Source organism: Arachis ipaensis, chromosome B9 (genome assembly GCF_059453495.1).
Source record: "Arachis ipaensis isolate K30076 ecotype BB chromosome B9, ASM5945349v1, whole genome shotgun sequence".
In the NCBI taxonomy this organism is placed as follows: domain Eukaryota; kingdom Viridiplantae; phylum Streptophyta; class Magnoliopsida; order Fabales; family Fabaceae; genus Arachis; species Arachis ipaensis.
The window spans coordinates 15,648,660-15,675,143 of record NC_142444.1 but is presented as its reverse complement, the minus strand read 5'-3'; the positions used below and the strand labels follow the sequence as shown (position 1 = coordinate 15,675,143).

Genomic DNA, 26,484 nt, shown 5'->3' with positions numbered 1-26,484 from the left:
CTGCTCTTGTCGAAACTGTCAACCAAACCATCAAGGCCAAAGAAGAAACAGTCGAAGCTTCTGCCATTATGGGTCAAAAACAAGGAGACCTCAAGGTTAAATTTAGGACCTTATTTTAAATTATTGTCGTAGCTTTCATATGAACTTTCACTCTTTGTATATTTTTCTCCATATTTTGTTTAATGTAAATGATATAACTTCAGGTATTTTCCGTTTATATGCCCTAATTGTCGAGTAGTTGTTATATCTCTTAATTCATAAATATGGCCATTAAAGATTTTTTCGACTAGAAAAGGTCATTTCCATAAAAGCGACCACTTTCCTTTAACTTGTTCAGTGGAAAGGACTGATTTTAATACTAAGTCTCCAACTGTAAACTTTTTCTTTTTGCTTTCTTGTTGTATGACTTAGCGATACTTTTTTTCCCTAATCAATTGATTAAGAGCAATCAGTTAAGATTGGTCTAATTTGTCTAATTCAGCATTCATATTCGACCAATATTGTTTGACAAGTAAATCATTTTGTTTTGCCACTCTGATTGTGTGCAAATTTATTTCAAGTGGCAATACTGCTTTATGACAATATACCAGCTCATAAGGAGTCAAACCTATGGCTTCTCGAGGGGAACACCTATATGCCCATAATACTTGAATTAAAGCATATATTATGCCAATTCCGAGGGTGCCTTCCTATATGTTTCTTGATCAAACTAATTAGAATTTTATTAACAGCCTCGACTTGACCATTTGCTTGTACATAATATGGAGTCAAATGTGTAAGTTTAATTCCTCAGAACTCAGTATATACTTTGAATTATCAACATGTGAACATGGTTCCTTGGTCTGTAGTCAAAGTTTCAGAAATGCCAAACCTTTGAATAATCGACTCTTCAATAAAATCAATTATTTTGGCTTGCTTGACTTCTTTCATGGGCACAGCTTCCACCCATTTAGTAAAGTAATCAACAGTAGCCAGAATAAACTTGTTCCCCTTAGTAGAAGAAGGATGGAATTAAATCAAGAGTCCATCCTCTGAATGGCCAAGATTTAATTATAGCATGCAAATCTGCCGCAAGGACTCTTTGGATTGATGCATGTCTTTGGCATTGATCACAATGTCGAGTAAAATTGATACAATCGTTCAGTATTGAAAGCCAATACAATCCCTGTCGATGTAAAGTCTAATATATTTTTTTGACCCGTTTGATGAGCTCCACAAATACCTTCATGTACCTCTGCTATAGCTAAATATGCATCTTGCATACTTAAGTATTGGAGCAAAGAACCATCTACACTTTTCTTGAAAAGATCTCCCCCGACTATACAAAGCTTAATGTTAAATATTTAATTTTTTTGATCTATTTTTTTATTGGGGTTTTTAAGGAAGTCGATGATCTTATATCTCCAATCATTTCGATCGAGAGCATTTGCATAACAAACCCTCTTACTTCTAAAGAAGTTAAGTTAGTTTCAATTTCACTGAACTCCTTTATCAAATTGGGAGATATTTTATAGCCAGAAGCCATTTGAGCTAACTCGTTAGCTTCCTGATTTGCTCTCTAAATATGTGCTTTATTGAAACTGAGTCGAACTCAACTAAGAGTCGAATGGCTATCACAAAATACTTGGCTAAATTTTGACTAATAACTCGATAGTTCTTAGCCAATTGGTGAATTACTAATTATGATTCTCCCAAGATTTCGACTATTCAAGCTCCTTTTTCAATTAATAATTCTAGGCCAATGATTAAAGCCTCATACTCTGCTTCATTGTTTGATAGACCTGGCTCTAGTCGAAACACGAACCTGGTCAAAATATCATCAGGGGTGATTATCAAGATACCCACTCCTACTCTGTTTTGATGTTTCGACCCATTGAAAAATAACCTCCAGAGTTTAAGCTCCTAATATCCAAGTATGGGTCATTCATTAATATCAATACAAGGGTGGTCTGCTAGAAAGTCAGCAATCACTTGTCCTTTGACAGCCTTAGTAGGGATGTAAAATAAAGAATATTCAATTAATCCTAACATCCACTTACCAATTCTTCCTTTTATTATTGGATAAGAAAGAATGTATTTGATAACATCAAATTTCGATACAACATAAATATTCTTTCCAATTAAATGACTTTTAATTTTAGTACAAGATAAATAAAGGGCTAAACAAAGTTTTCAACTGCACTATATCTATTTTCTATATCAGTCAACATTAGACTCAGATAGTAAACTACTTTCTCGTTTCCATCTTCGCCTTCTTGGGCTAGTATGTTTCCTAGAGTTGTATCTGATGCAGTATTATATAATTTTAGTGGTCAACCTTGTTTGATAGTGTATCTGCGGAAAACTCATTAATTATAGTGTCGATGGCTACTCATTTTTTCTACACGATGAATCCCAAAAAGTTTCCCGCAGATACACTAAAAGCACATTTTAATGGATTCATTTTGAGTCGATGATGTCTCATTCACTTAAAAGCCATTTCTAGATTATACAAATGAGCTTGTTTGGACTCTGATTTTACTACCACATCATCAATGTAAAATTTTTATAAACTTACCAATAAAATCATGAAAAATTGAATTCGTCGCTCTTTGGTAGGTGGCCCCAGCATTCTTTAACCCAAAATGGCATGACCAACCATTCATAAGTGCCAATGGCTCTAAGGCATCGGAATACAGTCTTCGACACATCTTCCTAGGATATGAATATTTGGTTATATCCTGAGTATCCATCCATGAAGCTCAGAAGTTCGCTTCTTGCTGCAGAATCGATCAGCATCTCTGTAATTGGCATGCGATACTCATCCTTTAGCATACCCTTATTCAAATCTCTAAAATCAATGCATACTCTTAACTTCCCATTTTTCTTAATAACAGGAATAATATTAGTAATCCATTCGACATACTTGGCTGTTCGGATGAACCCAGCTTTTAGTAAGCATTCGATCTCCTCCTTGATATTAACCATAATTTCAGGAGCAAAAAGTCTAACAGCCTACTTAATTGGTCGAGCATTCTCCATAAGAGGAAGCTTATGTTTGACTAAAACTCTATCCAGACCAGGCATATCCTTATATTGCCAAGCAAAACAATTTTGGTATCTCGTCAAGACTTCTATCAACTCTTCCTTAAACTCAGGATCTAAGCATCGACTGATGTAAGTCACTCGACCCTTTCCACAAATCCCGACTTCGTCGAGAGAATCTTGTACTTCAACTTTTTTTATTGTGCAAATCTTCAAAAACTAAACTGGACTTCTCAAACCCTAAGGGGCCGAGATCATATATACAATCCAGTGCATGTTTTCTCGCGCACTCCTTCCTCTGAGCCATGTAAACTGAGAGTTGAGCCCAATGACTCAATATATCCATCTAAGTGGATTCCGAGGCCAAGTTTGTTTTGACTTTAGGGACCAACTTCATACCATGGGCCCTTATATAGCAATATTTGATAAGGTGGGGTCAAAGGTTCTCACATCAATATCTAGTGGTCGAACACTGGTATGATATTCTTTAAAACTGACATTCATTTGCTCAATATAGCAAGGACTATCGTCAGCGTCAATTTCTTCGATCTTTCTATCGTCATTCCAGAGCATCAACTTTTGATGTTGAGTCGAAAGAATTTTCCCTACACCATGGATCCAATCTCTTCCTAAAAGCATATTGAAAGTTGCCTTGGTAGGCACAACTATAAATACTTTGGGTCGTTCGACACTTCCCACTTTAACCCTGAGTCAGATCATTTCTAAGGCTATTGTCAACTTACCATTGAATATGATAACATCCAAGTTTTTCTTAATCAAATCTTCGACTATTTTCTGGAATAGTGGGAGCATGCTCTCAAGTGGTAAGTTAATCACTGCTCCACCGTTGACCAAGATGTGATTGATCACCAATCCTTCGACCTTAGTCTTAATATGAAAGGTCAAAGGTGACCTTTGGTTATCTCGTCAGACTTTTCAAACAATCATTCTTTAACAAGCCCATTTTCGACAAATCTACATTCGTCTCCTAGGATGATATTATCGCAATCTCCTTCAAGACAACTCCAAGGGTTTTCAGCATCACCCTGAAAGTCAAAAGGGAGTACCGACACTGTAGATACATAACCAAAACCAGTCTCACCAAACATGACATCTAAGTCATCTTTAAATCCGGAGTCAAAAGTCTTTGTCAATGCTTCTTCTTCTTCTTTTCCTTTGGGAATTGACTTGGTCAATGACGTCTCTTTCGACTCATCCTTCACTTGGTCTTTACTCAAGGATGCATTCTCTCTCTCCTGTTTTTGTTTCTGAGGTGACTTACTTTCTTTGCTCAACTCTGGATATGGACCTTGTGAATCAACATAAACATTTTGGGCTTGAGCCATAGCTCTTGGAATGAAGGGATCTCTTTCCTGAAAATTGCGTCGAGACCTTCCTCGACCATTGCCTTTTTTACTTGCCCCTCGCCGAGAGACACCTCTTTTTTGACCTCCAGCCCAATTCCTAAAACCTCCTCTAGGAACATTAAAATTATAACACCTGGAGTAGTTTGGAGCATTGTTCTGTACCCATTTATTGTTTGACACATTTGATGGAGGAACTCTAGTCCGAATCAACACCCCCTGTAGTTTCTGATCGACTGTCACCACAGTGCACATTTGTTGTTTAACAGGAGCTTCTGTAGAATCTCGAGTTTTAGCTCCTTGCTTTAGTCGAGCTTGCCTTAATTCCTCTTAATAAACATGCTCTCTACTCTTTTTGTATGAGTCAAAAAGCCTTCGTAGCTAAGGTGTGGAACAAAGCACTACATCGAGGGTATATGGCAACATTTTCTTCCTCCTCTCTTTGCCTTAGCAAAAAATCCAACAAGTCCTCTTCTACTTTAGGGTAAATAGACCTCTCTGCTTTGAACATATCTACCTCGAACTGATCATATTTTCTTACAGGTTTGACGAAAGCCATGTTGATTGAGAAGGTCATTTCTTTTGTTTTAGCAAAATTCAACGTGACCTGGAAAGGATCAGAGTCGACCTTCATCTCAGGTTTGTCAGCAAACTTTAATAAACCATCCTCAATAGCATTTTGTACCAAATTCCTAAAATGAACACAACTATTAGTATAATGTCCAGAAGCTTGATGAAATTTGCAAAAAATTTTATTTCTCATCTCAGCCATAGATGGCATTCGTTTTTCTTCAAGGGGTACAAGCTGGTTATCTTTTAATAATATATCAAAAATTTTTTCATCTTTTGTTAGGTCGAAGGAGTAATTCTTTCTCCCGAAAAAAATGTCTTATCTTTTGCTGGATTAAGAGATCGACACACATAAGGAGGTCCATCTTTCAATTATGCAGTAAGAGATGATTCATTATTTGACTCTTCCACATTTATGCAATCAATAAAATTCACCTTTTTATTAAAGAAAGGCTTTCTTTTGTTTAACTCTAGTTCCTCTTTTTCTTTATTTAATTTTTTTAATTGCTATACTTTATCAGCTAGTTGAGCCAAGTGAGGAATTGTTGATTCACTAATTTCTTTCGAATATTAAAATCGAGTCCATTGATGGCCATTTTGACTACTTTAGGTTCCAGAATATGAGTGAAATACTTATTTCTCATATTCTTGAACGGATAAGATAGTCATCGATCAACTCACCCTTTTTTCTCTTTTCGGTGAGTAAATCAGACAAGGTCATTGTTCCGAGGGTTACCTGAAATGTTGATTTAGGCCTGAACGTGAGGTCCAGATCCTTTAATACGGCAATGTCCGACCTCTTTGGTTCCGAAGTGCCACCTATCCGAGTTCCTCGTGAGGAGGTGGGGGTGGTACCTACAAGAGACTTCGATGCTTAAGTTAGCAAGGGTTTTAGGCAGATTTTTAGTAGATTAGAACGTGGTTATACCTGGGGCTCTAGTGTATTTATAATAGAGCTGTTAACCACCTTTGTTGGAGTAGTTCTTATCTTTTCTGATAAATAACTATCCCTTTTATCTTGGGAGTCTGTTAAGATCTCCCTTCTAGATGTAGCGAAAAAAATATCCAGAGCCAATTACTGTCCAAGCTCTTTAAGAGGTCGGGTTTTACCATAAAGGGCCACTTTATGAGTGGACCTTTTTTTTATTGGGCCTGACTTTTATTTGTTGGTCCAGGATATGAACAGTCACCTTCATTTTTAATTGAGCCCAGCTATGGATCGAATTAGGTTGCAAGTTTAAAATTTTAGTGAAGACATTTTTTTGTAAGTGAAGAAGAAAAGTATCTCATTTTCAAATATTGATTATTGATTAGTTCACCAATTTTGACTGTATATCGAGCAGTGTGCTCTACAGTTGGCTCTCCACTTTTTTCAACAAATTTTTAAAAGATTTAGGCATTTTGACTCTCCTTGGAAGTTCAGCTTACAAGACATAATCTAGAAAGGGGGTATAAAATATGGTTGATTTGTCACTCTTATATTTAATCCCGTTCTGTTCAGGATTTGCTCGACAGCTTGAGTTATGTTTTGACATAAGCTTGAACAACATTATTTGCTCTAGCTTCATTTAATATCTTGTTTGGATCTTTTTCCTTTTTTAGTATTAGAGGAGGATTATTAGCTTGAATCCCTCCTAGAGGTTGAATGAAAGGTCGATTAATTGCTCTTGCAATATCATCGATTCGTCGAGCAACCTGCTCTATTTTATCATTGTTATTTTTTAGCATGGGGTTTAGCACCATGGCCATTTGTTGGGTAAGAATATTTGCTAAATCATGGTGGTTGCCTTTGATTTGTTGTATGAACACAGCTAAAGATTCGACTGTGTTAGAAGACGACGTTCTGATAGGAATCTATCTCAATATGTCTAGAAAATAGAAGGACGTGTCCCTCCCATGGATAACCTACTTGCCCCCATATCTTATGTCAAAAGAACATTTGGCATTGTGGAAGTGATTTGTGATAAAGGTATTGACCCTAAATAGGGATAATTATTTATTAATATTGGTGTGCACCATAATTTGTCATATAAAAGTAGTACTGATTTGGTATACCCATTGAGGGATAACCCGAAGGTGGTAGTGCAGAATTATACAAAAGGTTATTCCTTATAGTACTAACACCTCTAACATATCCCGTATTAGAATTCTCTAAAAGTGGGAAATAATTCGGAGGTAGCCCGTATGGAAGCCACATGATAGGGACAGATGTTGGGATTCCTTCCGTATTAACAGAGTTTAACCTTCGACTTGATGTACCGGTCGATAGTACAGCCTCCATTTCAAGGCCCCTTATAGGATCCCCATATCATTATTCGACGTATCAGTCGAATTTGAGGCCTGTCTGACATTATTAATTTACCATTGCGTAATCATATACACAGCTTGACACACAAACTTAACCCAGGGTCCCACCGAGCGTGCCAATTTATTTTACTCGATTTTTAACAATCTCGATAGGGTGTCGAATCGGGCTTGTATCAAGATCTCAATTCGGGGAGCAGATACGACTCCTCTAAAAAGAGTGAGCTCAACCGATGAATTACTTAGTGTTCGTGTCGAAAACGAACTATGTCGAACTATTGGTGGCAAATTTCAACAATAAAATCGAAATATGCGAAATAAATAAAAGAGAACTTTGAATACATAAAAGTATAAAAGTGAAATGGAAATCAACAGAACAATAAAATAATAATGAAACTTTTAAAACAAAGGAATTAAAGAAAGAAAAATGAAGAACAGTAAAATAAAACGGGTTTCTAACACTCACATGCACTTACACTCCATGGTCTTGCGTTGCGTCACTGAGACTAAGAATTCTTGCAGAGTTTGTGTGATGACCTAGTATATTTGATTGAGTTCCCTTTTTTCTTCTAAAACTTCTTCTATTTATAGATCCTAAAGATAGACTTGTTCCTGAAGAATCTTGCCCACTATCCAATTCCTCATTTTTCTCAAGTCACGACCTTGCATTGACTTTAAAGAATCTTCATAGTGGCCTCCCTATGTTGTATATTGCCTTAGTTTTCAAATTCCACGTTCTCACATCGTGTTCAAATTTAACCACATGGTGTATCTAGTTTCAACCCATTTCTTCTCATTAAACTCTCAACCTTGACTATTATTCTTATTGTAGTTGAAAGTGTTGTTTCCCGATAGCCAGAGGCCTGATCTGTCGATCTTTCTCAAATTTCGACGAATTATAGTTGAATTACTTCATAAGTCGAAATTAATACCAACAAAGAACATCGACTTACCCAACCAACAAAATATATTTGCGATAAAAATTTATGTGCTATATGAAAAAATTTCTATACTAAATCACTAAGTTTATGTGCTAAGTGCAAAATTTCTATTCTACATCAATAAGTTAGACTTAATTATAAAAAAACTTGTACGTGTAGCATCACAAATTTAATTATTAAGAAATTTAGAATTAAGAGTAATTAAAATATAATATTATTAATTATTTTTTATTAATAGAAAAATAATAATAAAATAATTTTTAATGTTTTTATAAATTGATTATAGAAATGATAATTTAATAATAAATTTTATTATTTGCATAGGAAAATAAGAGTAAATAGATATTATCTGGCAAAAAGACAAGCCAAAGTATAGATAAAAAGAAACGTAAACAGTACTCAATACTCAATAGTGATTGGTAAGTAATATATATGTACAGTTGTACACACAAACATTCTCACAAATAAGAGATTTTCTTCGGAGTCTCTTGCACGTTCATGAAGTCTAAGAAGAAATAACTCTGCATCATGCTCGAATTTTCTTCCGCTTTTGGATTCGCATGAGAAGTATGGTCCACTTATATTAAGTAATTTACAAAGAAGTCAAGAATAGTAAGAAATGGTTTTAGCTAATGACATCTTCCATATTTTCATTTAACATAATATGAACACTAATGTTAGTCTAATGTCCCATTATGGGTCCCCTGATTAGGCTAAAGTTTACACAGTGGTTTATATCACTTTCTTTTCTAGTATTTCCAACCAAGGCTGGCAATATATATTCGAGTTATACTATGTGTACATTAATCAATTATTAAAATCTGTTATTAGTATAAAATATATACTAAAATATAAATATATTGATGACTAATTTTAGTATACAAATAGTATTTTTGTATATATTAACTGATCATTATAAATTCCTTTTGTCATCACTAGCTTGTTGTCTCATGCATTAAGTACTGATCCAATCGGTCATCAAAAACGATGAACAAAATTCTCCAAAGCGCCTTTGACACGCTAAAGTAACCAAAATTATTTCATCTTTGGAAATCAAGAATAGGTTTGGTGCGGAGAAAAATTTTATTTTTATTTTTTAATATCTTTTATTTTGAAGGTTTTATAAAAAAAAGTAAAAATAATAAAATTTTATTTTTATTTGTTATTATTTATTATTTTATTTTTCCAAAAAATCCTGAAAATAATAAATATTAAAAACGAAATACTTAATACCAATAATCTAACCCTAACTCTAACCCACCATCATTTAAACCAAATCATTATATAAGCCAAAAAAAAAAAGAAGCTAATGCTCACTTCGTTTTCTATAGATGTACTGGAATTATTTAATTGATATAGTATGTTTTTTTCAAATTTATTATTATTATTATTATTATTATTATTATTATTATTATTATTATTATTATTATTATTATTATTATTCATTTAACATCTATAAATTTGAAAAAAAAAATGCAAAAATACATTTTATCAATCACAGGTTCACAACACATTTATTCTGTTATTAACAATTTCCATTACTTAATAAATAATATTTGAAGGGTATAAAAAGTAGAAAAAAGATAAATGGGTTATTGAAATTAAAAAGACAATTAATTTGATGTAAAAATAGAACTAAAAAAGATCTTTATTATGAGAAGAGAATATCATTAATGTTGTGATAAGGATTAATGTGGATGTCCATTCTCAAGAGAAAATGGACTTAAATGCATGTTGAAAATAAAGATCTCATGCATGTATAAATAAATAGGGGTATGGTAGACACATTTTACACAGCAATAAAACATTTCACTCTCTCTCTCTTTTTTACTATAATATTCTTCTCCGCAAATAAACTCTTTCTCTCTCTCTTTATCTCTCTGTGGTTTTAAGCTATAATATTTATACTATTAGAAAATAGATAAATTACTTATATTATAGTGAGATAAGAGCATATTTATATTTCTATATTTTATATTTATTTCTCATCCTTATTTATTTATTTATTTATTTTACAACATGTTATCAGCACGAGACTCTGATCAAATTTTAGGAAGACTCCAGGTAACAAATTTTTATTATGTCGAAACTCTTTCATCTTGAATATAATGCTTTTGATATATCTGAAAATAATTATTTATCATGGATATAGATGTTGAAATCCATCTTGATTCAATGGATCTTAAAGATACCATTGAGGTTGAAAATAATACATTGCGGAAGGATAAAAGTCAAGGCCATGATTCTCCTTTATCGTCATCTTGACGAATGATTGAAAAATGAATATCCCACATTAAAAGATCTTGCAGATCTGTGGAAAGACTTTGAAGAAAGGTACAATCATGTGATACTTCCTCAAGCCCGATATGTTAGGAAAAACTTTCTTGATCTTCCATGTCTCGAATGTGCTCCTACAGCAGCAGTATCGAGAAAAAGAATTTAAAAATATTCTGAATTAATTTCTTGCTTTCTTGTTGCTGAACGCAACAATGAGTTACTTTTAAGGAATCATGAAGTGCGCCCAGTTGGCGCCGCCCCATTTCCTGAAGTAAATGCGGCAATTAACCCCAGAAGAGGTAAATGGAAAGATTTTGATAACAATAAAAATTATGGAAGGAAAAGAAATTATGTTCACAAGAAAGATCTCATCAGAAGTGGGATTAAAAAAAAAGAAATAATGGGCAAAGTATATCAATTGAGGATAAATGCTTCCGTTGTGGTGGAAAGGGCCATTGGTCACGTACCTGTCGTACCCCAAGGCACCTTGTTGATCTTTATTAAGCATCCTTGAAAAAGGATGACAAAGAAAATGAAACAAATTTTGTTTCAAATTATGAAAATTTCACCACTCATTCTGATGTATCTAATTTCTTAGAGAATCTGAAGGAAATATTGGCTATTTGATCAATGATGGAATAGTTTAATATGTGTGTTTGTTAAGTATTAATGTTAATAATTTTACTGTGTATGTACTTCTACTCATTTTATTATTATTATTATTTGTCTTTGAAGAAAAATGGCAAGGACATATCCTGAAGATATTTGCCTTGCGGATAGTACAAGTTCGTACACTATTCTTAAAAGTGATATATATTTTACCCATCTTCTGCCAAAAGATGAATATGTTAATACTATTATTGACTCAGGCAATGTGATAGAAGGCTCCGGAAGAGCTATAATTTTGTTTCCTGGAGGAACAAAATTTATAATAAATAATGCACTATTATCTACCAAGTCCCTGAGGAACTTGTTGAGTTTCAAAGATATTCGCCGAAATGAATATCATATTGAGACTATGAATGAGGGAAATCATGAGTACTTATGTATCACAACTCATGATTCAAATAAGAAAGTTATATTAGAAAAGTTACCCTCACTTTCATCTGGATTGTATTATACCAAGATTAGTGCAATTGAATCACATGCCATTGTAAACCAGAAGTTTACTAGCCCAAATGAATTCATAACTTGGCATGATAGATTGGGTCATCCAAGAACAACCATGATGAGGAGAATTATTGAAAACTCTCATGGACATTCACTAAAGAACCAGAAGATTCTTAAATCTAGTAAATTTGTTGTACTCTCATGGACATTCACTAAAGAACCAGAAGATTCTTAAATCTAGTAAATTTTGTTGTGCTGCATGTTCTCAAGGGAAGTTAATTTTAAAGCCATCACCAGTAAAGATTGGATTTGAGTCCCCTGAATTCCTAGAAAGAATTTAAGGTGATATATGTGGACCCATTCATCCACCATGTGGATCTTTTAGATATTTTATGGTCCTGATAGACGCATCTTCGAGATGGTCACATGTGTGCTTATTATCTTCTCGCAACCTGGCGTTTGCGAGATTACTGACTCAAATTATTCGATTAAAAGAACAATTTTTAGAAAATCCAATCAAAGCAATTCGTCTTGATAATGCTGGTGAATTTACTTCCCAAGCTTTTGATGCTTATTGTATGGCTAATGGAATAAGTGTTGAACATCCAGTAGCTTATGTTCACACACAAAATGGGTTAGCAGAATCACGTATTAAACGCCTCCAATTAATTGCTAGACCCTTACTTATGAGAACAAATCTCTCAACCTCGGTTTGGGGCATGCTATTTTACATGCCGCAGCACTTATTCGTTTGAGGCCAACAAGTTACCATCAGTTCTCTCCTATGCAATTAGCTTTTGGCCAGCAGCCAAATGTTTTTCATTTAAGAATATTTGGGTGTGCGATATATGTTTCCATTGCATCACCTAATCGCACCAAAATGGGACCCCAAAGAAAATTGGGGATATATTTTGGATATGATTCTCCCTCTATAGTGAGGTATCTTGAGATACAAACTAGAGATGTATTTAAAGCCCAGTTTGCGAATTGTCATTTTGATGAATCAAAATTTCCAACATTAGGGAGAGAGAATAAACTTCCTGAAAAAGAACTTAATTGGAATGCATCATCCTTGATGCATTTAGATCCTCGATCAGGGCAATGTGAACTAGAAGTTCAAAAGATTATACATTTGTAAAGAATAGCAAATGAATTGCCTGATGCATTTTTCGATACAAAGAGGATAACCAAATCTTATATACCAGCGAAAAATACCCCAATTCGAATTGATGTCCCAGTAGGACAAGTTGCCACTGAAGCAAATTCATGCCAGAAGCGTGGCAGGGCAGAAAATGCCCCAATTCGAATTGATGTCCCAGTCGGACAAATAGCCACTGAAGCAAATACACGCCAGAAGCGTGGCAGGCCTGTCGGTTCCAAAGATAAAAATCCTCGAAAGCGAAAAGAGGTAAATACTATTCCTGTTGAAAAAGACATAGTAGAGACACTTGCAGTTGTCCAAAATTCTGATATAATGTTAACGCCAGAAGACGTTCAGGTACCTGAAAATTGTGAAAATAATGAGATCTCGATAAATTATATCTTTATAGGAGAGAAATGGGACTGAAATAAGATAATTGTCAATAAAATATTTGCATATAATGTGGCATTAAATATCATGCATGAAAGTAAGGATCTTGAGCTAAGATCAGTCAAAGAATGTCGACAAAGGAATGTCGGCAAAGGAATGATTGGCCAAAATGGAAAGAAATCATGAAGGCTGAGTTAGACTCACTTGCAAAAGGTGAAGTCTTTAGACCTGTAGTCCGTACACCAGAAGATGTAAAACCTGTTGGATACCGATGGGTATTTGTGAGAAAACGAAATGAGAAAAATGAAGTTGTGCGCCATAAAACCCGACTTGTGGCACAAGGTTTTTCACAAAGGCCCAGTATAGATTATGAAGAAACGTATTCCCCTGTAGTGGATGCGATAACATTGCGTTATTTGGTCAGTTTATGTGCATATCATAAACTGCATATGCATTTAATGGATGTAGTAACAGCCTATTTATACGGCTCATTAGATCGGAATATCTATATGAAAGTCCCTGAAGGACTAAAGATATCTAAACCATCCAATGAATATTCACAGGGGTTATACTCAGTCAAATTGCAAAGATCTTTATATGGTCTAAAGCAATCTGGACGAATGTGGTATAATCGTCTTATTGAGTATCTGGCCAAAAACGGATTTAAGAATGATGATATCTGCCCATGTGTTTTCATAAAGAAATCTGCATCTGGATTCATTATAATTGCTGTGTACGTTGATGATTTAAATATGATTGGGACTCCTGAAGAGATTCCAACAATTATAAAAACTCTAAAAGAAGAGTTTGAGATGAAAGATCTTGGAAGAACTAAATTTTGTCTCGGCATGCAGATCGAGCATATAAAAAATGGGATCTTTATTCATCAAACAACATACACAGAAAATATCTTGAAAAGATTTTACATGGATAAGTCACATCCATTAAGTACCCCAATGATCGTAAGATCTTTAGATGTGAAAAAGGATCAATTCCGTCCTAAAGAAGAAAATGAAGATATCCTTGGTCCAGAAGTACCATATCTTAGTGCCATTGGAGCGCTAATGTATCTTGCTAATAATACATGACCCGATATATCATTTGCTGTGAACCTACTAGCAAGATATAGTTCCTCTCCAACCAGAAGAAATTGGAGTGGAATCAAACAAATATTTCGATATCTTCATGGAACGGTTGATATGGGATTGTTTTATCCCTATGGATCCAAGTCACAATTAGTTGGCTATGCAAATGCTGGATACTTGTCTGATCCACATCAAGGGAGATCTCAAACAGGATACCTATTCACATATAGTGGTACAGCTATATCATGGAGGTCCACGAAACAGACGATTGCTGCAACATCCTCTAATCATGCCGAAATACTTGCGATTCATGAAGCAAGTCGCGAGTGTTTTTGGCTCCGGAGTCTGATCCAATATATTCTATCATCATGTGGACTGATTGATCATAAGATAGCTCCAACTGTCCTGTTTGAAGATAATACAGCATGCATTGCTCAACTTAAAGGCGGATACATCAAAGGTGATAGAACAAAGCATATTTCTCCCAAATTCTTCTTCACTCATGATCTTCAAAATCAAGGAACAATTGATATCCAACAGATCCGCTCAAGTGATAATCTGGCAGATTTATTTACAAAGTCACTCCCAAAATCCTCCTTTGAAAGATTGGTACATGAGATTGGGATGCGCCGATTTCGAGACATTAAAGATGTCGGCAAGAGGAGGAGACTGTACTGATTTGATGTCGGCAAGAGGGGGAGACTGTACTCTTTTTTTCTTGGTCAGGTTTTTTCCCATTGGGTTTTTCTTGACAAGGTTTTTAATGAGGCAGTCCACATCACTAAAGGATATTGTACTCTTTTTCCTTCACTAAGGTTTTTTCCCACTGGGTTTTTCTTTAGTAAGGTTTTAACGAGGCAATAATCCTAAATGGATATCCAAGGGGGAGTGTTGTGATAAGGATCAACGTGGATGTCCATTCTCAAGAGAAAATTGACTTAAATGCATGTTGAAAATAAAGACCCCATGCATGTATAAATAGGGGGTATGGTAGAGACATTTTACACAGCAATAAAACATTCCACTCTCTCTCTTTTTTACTATAATATTCTTCTCCGCAAATAAACTCTCTCTCTTTATCTCTCTGTGGTTTTAAGCTATAATATTTATACTATTAAAAAATAGATAAATTAAATATAGTAAGATAAGAGCATATTTATATTTTTATATTTTATATTTATTTCTCTTCCTTATTTATTTATTTATTTTACAACAATTAAATAGTTTTTGGTAAGCTATCAACAAAGTTAATCTTTTGACATAGTTAAGTTAGATTTTTTTAAATAAATAATATAAATTGATTATTTACCAACATGTGATTTTTTTAAAAAAATATTTACATTTTTCTTTTTTTATTTCTCTCATTTGCAGTACAAATAAAATAAATAAAAAGAGAACATATAAATATTTTTAAAAAATACATATTGGTAAACAATTAATTTATTTTATTTATTAAAAAAATCCTAGTTAAGTTAGTGTTTTAAAATATTAATTTTTATTTAATTTCTCAAGCAATATGAAAATCTAAATAACTTTTGCGAGTATATATAGAAACCAAAATAAACGTTAACTAGCTAAGCAATGAGAACAGGGTGGGGTAGGGGGCAAAGAATTCCACAAACTTTAGAAGTATATATAGTAGCACTCCAATATTTTAATCCATAAAGCACTATCACATTTTTCCATTGGCATAAACATTCATATACTCATAGAGTTATAGGTCCTTTTGCCTTTCTTTCTCCAACCCAACAATGCTTTTTTCTACCTTGACAACCATCTTTCTTTTTTGTGTAACATTGCCATTGATTCACCCGACAATAACCGCCGCTACCACCACCTTAGGAAATGAGACCGATTTTATGACATTACTTCAAATTAAAAAATCAATATCAAGTGACCCTTATGGAATTTTGATGTCATGGAATACTTCTAACCATTTTTGCAGCTGGGGTGGAGTCACATGTGGCATCAAACATCAAAGAGTTGTGATGTTGAACCTTAAAGAGTATCATTTGAGTGGGACCATATCTCCTTATATTGTCAACCTTTCTTTCTTGAGAATTCTCAACCTTCTTAGCAACAAATTTTATGGAGAAATTCCAAGAGAGTTGGGCCGTTTGTTTAGACTAAGGAAACTCAACCTTTCAAACAACAATTTGACAGGGGAGTTTCCTATTAGTTTAACTAATTGCTCTAAACTAAGATACTTAAATTTTTCAGCAAATAGTTTTCATGGAAAAATACCAATTGAGGTTGGTTCTCTTAAGAAATTAGAAAAGTTGAGTCTTTTTAAAAACAATTTTGGTGGGAAAATTCCACCCTCCATAGGAAATATCTCTTCCCTTGATGTCTTTTCCATAGCAGTTAATAACTTGGAGGGAAAGTTACCTGAAGAATTGGGACAACTGAGAAAGTTGTCCATGTTAGTGATACTTACAAACAGGCTTTCTGGTATGCTTCCTTCTTCATTTTGCAATATGACATCTCTTGCTTTCTTCTCAGCCGCGGAGAACCAATTTCACGGCTCGCTTCCGGCCGGCATGTTCTCCGCCCTCTCGAATTTGCAAATGTTTGAAATTGGAATGAACCAAATTTCAGGTCCAATCCCAACTTCAATTGCAAATGCATCTTTGCTTCAAATATTTGATATTGGTTTAAACAACTTTGTTGGACAAGTTCCATCTCTTGAAAAATTGCAACATCTTACCTGGCTAAACTTAAATGACAACAATCTTGGCAGTGGTTCAGATGGTGATTTGGACTTTATAACATCTTTGGTTAATTGCACCGAATTGGAAAACTTGGTTCTTGGTTCCAACAAGTTGGGGGGTATTTTACCCATCTCAATAGGCAATTTGTCCACCCAACTCATTGAAATAAGTCTCTTTGTTAATCACATACATGGAACTATTCCTGAAACAATAGGAAATAACATAAATTTAATTTCTTTGTATTTGGGTGACAACCACTTTAGTGGGAATGTTCCAAATTCTTTTGGAAAGTTTCATAAGATGCAATCTCTAGATGTGGGGCAAAACCACCTTTTAGGTGAGATACCTCCCTCCTTGGGAAATCTCACTCAATTGGTTGAAATAAATATTTCAAACAATATGTTGGAAGGAAAATTTCCACCCATTATTGCAAACTGGCAAAAATTGCAGATTCTAGACTTTTCTAGAAACAATTTTACTGGTGAGATACCTCAGCAGATTTTTGGACTTCCTTCCTTGTCAATATTTTTGAACTTATCTCATAACTCATTCAATGGCAATCTATCTGTTGAAGTGGGATCCCTTTCAAGCCTTGACACTTTAGATATCTCCCATAACTATCTCTCCGGGGAGATTCCGGAGACGATTGGCGAGTGCAAAAGCATGGAGTATCTGGATTTACATGGGAATTCCTTCAATGGAGTGATACCTTCATCAATAGCTTCATTGAAAGGACTTACTCATTTGGATCTCTCACTAAACAATTTGTTTGGAACAATTCCAACAGATTTGCAAAGCCTTTCATTTCTAACATACTTGAATCTTTCTTTCAATAACTTGGAGGGCAAGGTACCAATAGAGGGTGTTTTCAAGAACGCGAGCGCAATATCAATAGCCGGTGATCATAATCATCTTTGTGGTGGTATATCAGAGTTGAATCTAGCAGCATGCCCTGCTACTATTGTGTTAAGAAGAAACAAGCACCATAATTTGAAGCAAGTAGTAATCATCATTTGTGTGATTGTTTGCTTTCTGTTATTTTCAACTCCTGTCTTGTGTTATTGGATCAAGAAGAGAAAAAGACCATCATTTTTATCATCTTCCAAGTCATCAATATTCCAGCTTCCTATGGTGTCATACAAACTTCTACACCATGCAACAGAGGGGTTTTCCACTAACAACTTGATTGGATTTGGAAGCTTTGGTTCTGTCTACAAGGGATTTCTACAATCTGAACAGAAGTTTGTTGCTATAAAGGTAATGAACATGGAAACGAATGAAGCCAACAAGAGTTTCATTGCTGAATGTAATGCACTGAAGTTTATGAGGCATAGAAATCTTGCAAAGATTTTAACTTGTTGCTCAAGCATTGATTTCAAAGGCAATGATTTCAAAGCATTGGTGTTTGAGTACATGGCTAATGGAAGCTTAGAAAAGTGGTTGCAACCTTGTGGTGAAAGCATTGAAGATCAATCAGATCCATTGGAGCTTGCTCAAAGATTGAACATTCTAATTGATGTGGCAAATGCATTACATTATCTTCACTATGAATGCGAGCAACCAATCATTCACTGTGATTTAAAGCCAAGCAATGTGCTCCTTGATGATCACATGGTTGGTCACGTGACTGATTTTGGGTTAGCAAGGCTTCTCACAGATTCTAATCAGCAATCTAGCACCATTGGGTTAAAGGGAACCATTGGATATTCTCCTCCAGGTATGTTTTTTTTTTTTTTTTTTTTTTTTTTTTTTTTTTTTTATCTATAGTTAGAGTTTAGTTTTTAAGTAGTTTTAATTATTAAATCAGTTTTTAACCTTTTAATTTATTTGACAAATCGATTCTATCTCAAATTTTGGTAAAAAAAAATTAGATAAATTAATCTCAACCATAATAGAGATGATAAAAAAATTTTTTCACGTAAATAGCAATATGATATGGACTAATTAATTTGTTGAAATAAATTTTTTGGAGACTGATTGAACAATTAAATAATAACTTGATTATTCTTCTGGTCTTTGTAGTTTAAAATTTTTAATTAGATTTTTATAATTTAAAAGTTTGCAATTGAGTCTATGAATTAGATAAAAAATTTTAATTAGGTGTTATAGCTTAAAAGTTTGTTAAGAAATATATTTTTTTAGAACATTGATTTTTGTATTTGATGTAGAGAAATTATAGAATATTCTGAAAGCTAATATTATAGAATTATTGTATTTTTTCTAAAAAATAATAACTAATAAAGATCTAAATACAAATTTTAACTATAAAATTTAATTAAAATTGTGATAAAACTATAGAAATTATAGAATAACCAAACTATAAGTTATTAAATACTAAAATCTGTGATAAAAAAAATTCTTTGATGGTTTATTTAATGCATTATACTCCGGCACTTTTTCCTTATGTTTGCGTTCAAGATGTTTTATGTAACTTTTAACATTTCTATTGAAATATTAATAAAGGTTTATTTATCATGTATTCTAAGTACATATGTTAAGGCTATAAAATAAAAATAAATTATTAAAAATATAATGGTATGTTTAGTTTGTATTTTTATTTTTAGTGTTTTTTATTTTTTAAATTTTATAAAGGAAAAATGAAAACAGTCTGTTTTCACTTTTTTCTTTACAATATTAAAAAAAATAGAAAATATTGAAAATAAAAACAAAAAATAAAAACGTAAATCAAACACACCCTAAAAAAATTAAGTTTTCAATATATTTGTTTTGTATTCCTTAAATGAAAACATTTAAAAATTTTTACTAATGGTAAGATTAAGAAAATGTTTTTTGTATATTAAAATCAGCCACTAAAATCAATCATCAATGTATTTATATATAAATATATGTGTGATTTAATTTATTTTTAATATGTATTTATATTGCAACATGTATTTTATATTGATGACTGATTTTAGTAGCTGATTTTAGTGTACACGTAACATAACCCATAAATTTATCATGCACCCTTAAGACATATATTAACTAAACCCTATTAATAATATACTATATGAACTATTACAGAGTATGGAATAGGTTCTCAGGCGTCAATGCAAGGTGACACATATTCTTTTGGAATTTTAGCATTGGAAATGTTAAGTGGAAAGAGACCAACAGAAGAAATGTTTAAAGATGGAGAAAATCTACATCATTATGTGAACATGGCATATTCAAACAACCTGCTAGAGATTGTGGACTCAACTCTCTTCACAAATCAAATACAACGAAGATCCACTGAGGAAGAAAGCATTATAGAGAATGTGATCATCATTCTTCCAAAAGAAGAGACTTGTGTGTTTTCTCTAACAAGAATTGCACTTGCTTGTTCAATGGAATCTCCCAATGAAAGAATGAACATCAAGGATGTTATTAGGGAGCTCAATCTTTCTAGAAGTGCATTTCTTCATGGTGAAATATAAATGAATGTTAGATCATATAATCATCCTTAAAGAATTTTGTATTGGATAAATTAATCTATACAAATTTACAACTTATTTTGGAAAAACTTGTATATTTTAAAAAAAACTTGTAGTTTTTTTTTTAATTTCAATTTATGAAAAATGATTCAAGTCTAGAAGGGATAAGTCCCAAAAATATAAATATAAATATAAATATAAATAAATACAGGTTACAAGACATATCTTTTTAGTATTAGATTTGGACATACAATTTTATACTTTTATAAATTTACGTGATGATAAAAAAAATAAAATTACTTATTTGATTATTATTTGCATTAGTTGTTCGATAAATATTTAGCATCACTTATTCAATACATCAATATTAATTATAACATTTAATATCATAATATAAAATTTGAGTGGTGAAATATTTCAACATGTTAAAATTTTAAATAATATAACATTGAGCTAGTTTATTTTTGATACATTAATAGAATAAAATATAGGGAAAGTATTGGGAACCAATGGAATATTTATACAATGTGTACAATGAAAGTTTAGAGAGTATTAGAGATATAATCATTAGTGTTACTTTTTCCCATCAGCTGAAGCTTTTGGGATGAGTGGTATCATGCATGGTATTAGAGTGCTAGATTCGAAAGGTCAAGAGTTTGAGGCTTGGTGAACCCCAAAATCAGTTTAAGCTTTTGGGAAGATGTTTATTATCGCTAGTACTCGGATGGTTATTCTAGGTATGGGAGATGTTCATTTTGTAACTCAATAGCCCATTGTACACATTGTACAAATAATCCGTTGTCTCCCTAGCGGGATCCTAAAATATATTATACCGTCTTTCAATTAAATATGTTTTTTTAGATGACCATTCAAGCGATGAATATAAAAGTAGTTATTTTTAGGTTTAATTACTCTGCAGGTTCCTACAGTTTCACCGAATTTTTAATTAGGTCCTTATACTTTTTTTCTTTTCAATTGGGTCCCTGTACGTTATTTTTTTTTTTCAATTAAGTCCCTGCCGTGAGTATAACGTTTAAGATAACCGAATATTTTTGGCTAAAAACGAATATTCTTGTCATTTGGTTGGAGTGGCTAGCTGAACAAATATGTATTTTTCAAAATACCCAAAGCACCCCTTTCATTTTATCCCAAAGAAGAGAGATGTCACCGGCCATTGAGAAGAAGACTTCGCCGGTGAAAGAGACAGAGATGGCGGCAGAGTCTTAGATCACTGGCGAGGAGTAAGGAGGAGCTCGTCAGTGATGGTGACAGTGACGATCCAGAGTTCCAGAGGATGACAATGAGAAGAAAGAAGAGGTGACGAAGAAGAAGGCAGATTTTCTGTTTCTGGCGAACAGCATAGATGAAGAACAAGAAATCAGAGACAACGCCGGCTGTGCATGCAAGCTTCTGGTCACAGAGTAAATTTTATTTTGTTCTTTTTTTTAAAACTCAGTAAATTCTTTTATTTATTATTTATTTTTTCAGAAAGAGAAAGAGACGATGGTGATGGTGGTTGAAGTGGCTAAGAAGAAGAAGAATGGCAGCGGTGAGTGGTATTAAGAGCAAGAAGTCAGAGGAGCGGTGCAAAGAAGTGAGAGAAGGGCCGTGGTGCTGCTGCATGCAGAAAAAGAGTTCGGTAAAGAGAGATCGGAGCAGAAAGACAGACGACACCGCTGATGGAGGTTCTGTCTCAGTGAAAAAAAAAAGATTTTTTTTTGTCAACACATTTTTTTTTATCAAGAATTGATTTATTTACTACAAAAAAAACTGTTCTATTTTTTTTTTTCAAATCTGCTTCTGTTTTTTTATGAAGGTTGAGGATCTGTTGGTGTTTGAGTGATGGTTGATGGCTGTTAGGTATAAGATAGTAGTGAACAGTTTCAGGTATTTTGTTTCTGGATTAGTGATAGCCGGATATCAATTGGTGTAGTTGAAGTTGTGGATTTCAAATTGGGTGCTAGGATTTGAAACTTTTTATGGTTTGGGTGGTTTTGCTGTTTGATTGGTTTTGGTTCGCATATGAACTGTGAACGATGCCATGCCGATGATGATGCAAATTTTTTTTAACAGGAAAATAAACCAGTGAAAGAATTTTTTTGTACAAATTAAACACTAAATATATCTAAGTACAAAACTGAAATAAAAAAAATTCAAATTAATAATTAATTGAGCTTTTTATTGAAAGAAGTTCCTTGACTTTGAGCCATAAATTTGTGGAAGATGAAAACTGGAAATGAAAAAACGAAAAAGAAGAGAAATTTCAGATAAGTTAGAAACATGGAGTGTTTATTGGTAGAAAACAGGGATAATTAAGTCATTTTATAATTTATTAACATTTTTTGTGACGTTAAACATTAACAGGGACTCAATTGAAAAAAAAATTTAACATACAGGGACCCAATTGAAAAAAAAAAGTATAGAGATCTAATTAAAAATTTAGTAAAATTAAAGAAACCTGCAGAATAATTAAATCTTATTTTTATTGACATAATATCACATGACAATACCTCAAAATTAAAAATCAACCATTTAATTTAACATATATATAATTTATTGTGCTCTACAATAATTTAGAAATCAAATATTAATTTGAAGTATACTTAAAAAAAGTTATAATATATAATTTATAATAACCATTATATATGTGGGTTCTATGGTGGCATGGAGATAGGTGGCTAAGCCTAAGGATGGCTTGTATTTGACTGTGCAATAGCCATACGACACATGTAGAGTGGTTAGTGTATCCAATAAGTGTATGAAATTTTAGACAAATCTGGAAGTTATTGTAAGTGCGGTAACAATGTGTGGTTTACTGCAGGAACCTTTGAGAGATTTTGACATAAAAAATATGGATTTTATATGGGTCAGGCTGTTGGTAGTCCAAAAATAAGGTGAGTTATAGCATGCACCGGTCCAAATGAGGAGATTGATGCACCTGTCACCTCTGACACAAGTTTCTGCTTTGGTGGCAGGTCTTTTTGTTATTTACAACATTGCCTATATAGTTCTGTATATAGTGTTATCACCCCTCAATTTATACATTTTTCCATTCGAACTCCCCTTGTATGAATGGGCTGTTGACTGAGTTTTAGCCCATTTGGTAGAGCGAGGAGATGAAGAGCGACTGCCATAAACCATCATCTCAAATGACGGCGAAGCCCTGGATTTAAGGGATTTAGGGTGTGGGCGGTAATATTGTTTCATGGTCTATTTTCTGGGTGGCAAACAAGGTAGGACAGAGCACGGTAGTGTTTCGACAATTTTTTGTTACAGAGTATTATGGCTGATGTAAAAAGATGTTAATCCGTGAACGCCATTTTTGCGCAGGACTGCATGGAGGGAGAATCTGCGGCGGACGAATGTTACCGGCCATTGTCTGCTGAAGAAGAGGGAGGCGATGGAAGCGATGCCTTCGGTCCTGGTGGTGACAAATTCGGTGACGACGTTGAGGATGGGAAATTAGGGGTGGAGTTGGATGCAGAGGAGAATTTCGGGGAAAGCTTCTTTGACAACTGGGAGGAGAGAGCAGTGGACGGTATTGCAGAGTTGGGGTGTATAAATTTCAAGCAAATCACTGCAAAGGAGATTCTGATGTGTCATTTTCCGGATCGATCGGTGGCATTCTTGTTTTACAGTTTGTATGCAAAGATGAATGGTTTCGCTGTGAGGAAGAATAAGATTCGGCGAAATGTGAGGAATGAGGTTACTCAACAAGAATTTGTATGTTTCCGGTAGGGGTTCAGAGGAATGGGGTCCGTTAACGACGGCACACAACGAAAACGTGAGCCGAAGGCGGAGACCAGATGCGGCTGTGAGGCAGAGATGCGCGTCCACGTGCACTCCGAAAGTGGTAGATGGATAATATCACACTTTCAGGACGTTCACAACCACGAGTTGCTGGATGATAGACTGACTTTCATGCTACCGGGCCATAGGAAAATGGATGCAGCCGCCTTAGAACAAATGAACATGATGCTTAGAGTTGGGATTAAAACGCCACAGATTTATTCATCTTTTGTGCAAACTTCCGGGAAATTCCAAAACCTTCCGTTTCTAAAGAGGGATATGTATAACCAGATAGGGAAGCAACAGAGGCTCATTGGCGGGGACGCGATGGCTTGCCTTAAGTTCCTAGAATCAACGGTGCAGGCCAATATTGGAATGTTTGTGCGTTATTTGGCGGACAAAAAGGGTCGTTTGGTGCACCTATTTTGGTCGGATAATTGCAGTCAGCTGGATTATGGTTTGTTTGGGGATGTCGTCGCATTTGATGCGACATATCGGAAGAATAAGTATATGTGTCCACTGGTTATGTTTTCTGGAGTGAATCACCATAACCAAACAATTGTGTTTGCGGCTGCGCTAGTTGCAAATGAGAATGAGCAGACTTACACCTGGTTGTTGCAACAGTTCCTGGACGCCCTGAAGGGTAAAGCACCTGGGTGTGTGATAACAGATGGTCATGGAGCGATGAAAAAGGCAATCAAAGTGGTGTTTCCTGGGGCCTATCACCATTTGTGTGCATGGCATCTGCTGAGAAATGCCACTTCTAACCTAAGCAACCCCAGATTTACTTCTGAATTTAAGAAATGCATGATGTTCGATTATGACGTGTGGGAGTTTGAAGATCATTGGCATTATATGGTGGATGCGCTTGGTCTGTCAGATAATCAATGGGTTTCTGACCTTTACTCTAGGAGAAGGATGTGGGCAATTGCACAAATAAGGGACAACTTCTTTGGGGGTTTTCGTACAACGTCAAGGTGTGAAGGATTGCACTCAATGCTGGGTAAATTTGTCCAGTCTTGCCATAACTTGAGAGACTTTTTTGAGCAATTTATGCGTTGCATATCCCAAATGAGGTCCAGGGAAGCACACTCTGATCTGTTATCCGTGGTTAGGGAACCAGTGCTACAGAGTCCATTTCTTGATTTGGAGAGGTCAGCTGCAAAGAAGCTCACAAGGGCAATTTTCTTCAACTTCAGGCCCATGCTTTTCCGCGCTTGCACACTGAAGGTACGAACACACACATGGAGCCAGACTTCTGATACATTCACTTTGTCTAGGTCAGCTAATGCGCGTAGGGAGTGACAAGTGTGTCACTATGGTGACAGTAACAGTTTCAAGTGCTCTTGCTTGCGAATGGAGTCCCTTGGTATACCGTGTGATCACATTGTAGCAGTGCTGGTACATTTGGAGATGACTGACATACCAGACAGTCTTGTTCTGGATCGTTGGTCCAAGAGTACTCGCTCGAAAGTAAGGGCCTTTGTGGAGAAAGGTCCGTTTTGCTGGGATTCAACGATCACCTGCCGCAATTGGATATTGAATGATCTATGCAGGGAAATATGTGTTCTTGCATGTCGTCACGAAGCTGAATTTGCTGAAATGACGGATAAAGTTCTTCATGAGATAGCGCGGCTGAAAGAGATTCAGGATTCTGGTGATGCAGGTGGTCTGAATGAAGTTGGGGAAGCTTCAACACTAGAGGGCTGTGTGAATGATCCAGAGTTGGTGCGGTGTCAAAAGAGGCAAAGAAAGGAAATGCTGAAGGGGGTGAAGAGGTGCGGTCTTTGTCGTCAGACAGGGCATAATCGAGTATCCTGCCACTTAAATCCCAACAGCAGAATGAATACACAAAAGGGTGCATCATACTTTGGTGGTGAGGGCGAAGGTGAAACTGGCACAATGGAGGACTTGTCCGAGGAGGAGGAGGTAACACTTTGTCAACAAATTCGTTTAGTCGTCCTTTTCATTTAATGTATTGACCATTCATCGATTCCTAGTTCATGGCTAACTGAATGTATCATTGTAGCTGGCATGGGACGATGCAGTGGACCTTGCCTTGGACGAGGGCTATGATTCACAGGGCACAATTTAGTAACCATTCCTGTGGTTAGTGCGCTCATAGCTCAATCCAGTGGGAATGTGGGTCTTCATATTAGGCAAAGGTTAGGTGATGCAGCAGGTGTTTTAGTTTCTTATAAGATCATGCGTGATGTTGTATGCTTGGACAAACAATGGCTAGCTATAGAAAACTCTGTTTTGGACTGTTATACTTCCAAATTGACCATATTCAGGCTGCTATATGACATTATTTTGTAACGCGCTATATTGAGATTGGAAATTATTCTTGAGCATCCATGGT

The 26,484-nt window shown here is 34.7% G+C and overlaps 1 protein-coding gene and 1 pseudogene across 1 annotated transcript; both read left to right on the top strand.

The window, feature by feature from the left end:
• Nucleotides 1–15,887: 15,887 nt before the first annotated feature.
• Nucleotides 15,888–20,336, top strand: LOC107615134 (LRR receptor-like serine/threonine-protein kinase EFR). The gene is made up of 2 exons (XM_016317243.3): nt 15,888–18,634; nt 19,942–20,336. Exons 1-2 carry the CDS (start codon nt 15,958–15,960, stop codon nt 20,334–20,336), a joined length of 3,072 nt encoding a protein of 1,023 aa, XP_016172729.1. The 5' UTR covers nt 15,888–15,957.
• A 3,480-nt stretch (nt 20,337–23,816) lies between these two features.
• Nucleotides 23,817–26,217, top strand: LOC107615135 (protein FAR1-RELATED SEQUENCE 5-like; annotated as a pseudogene).
• The last annotated feature ends 267 nt before the right edge of the window (nt 26,218–26,484 follow it).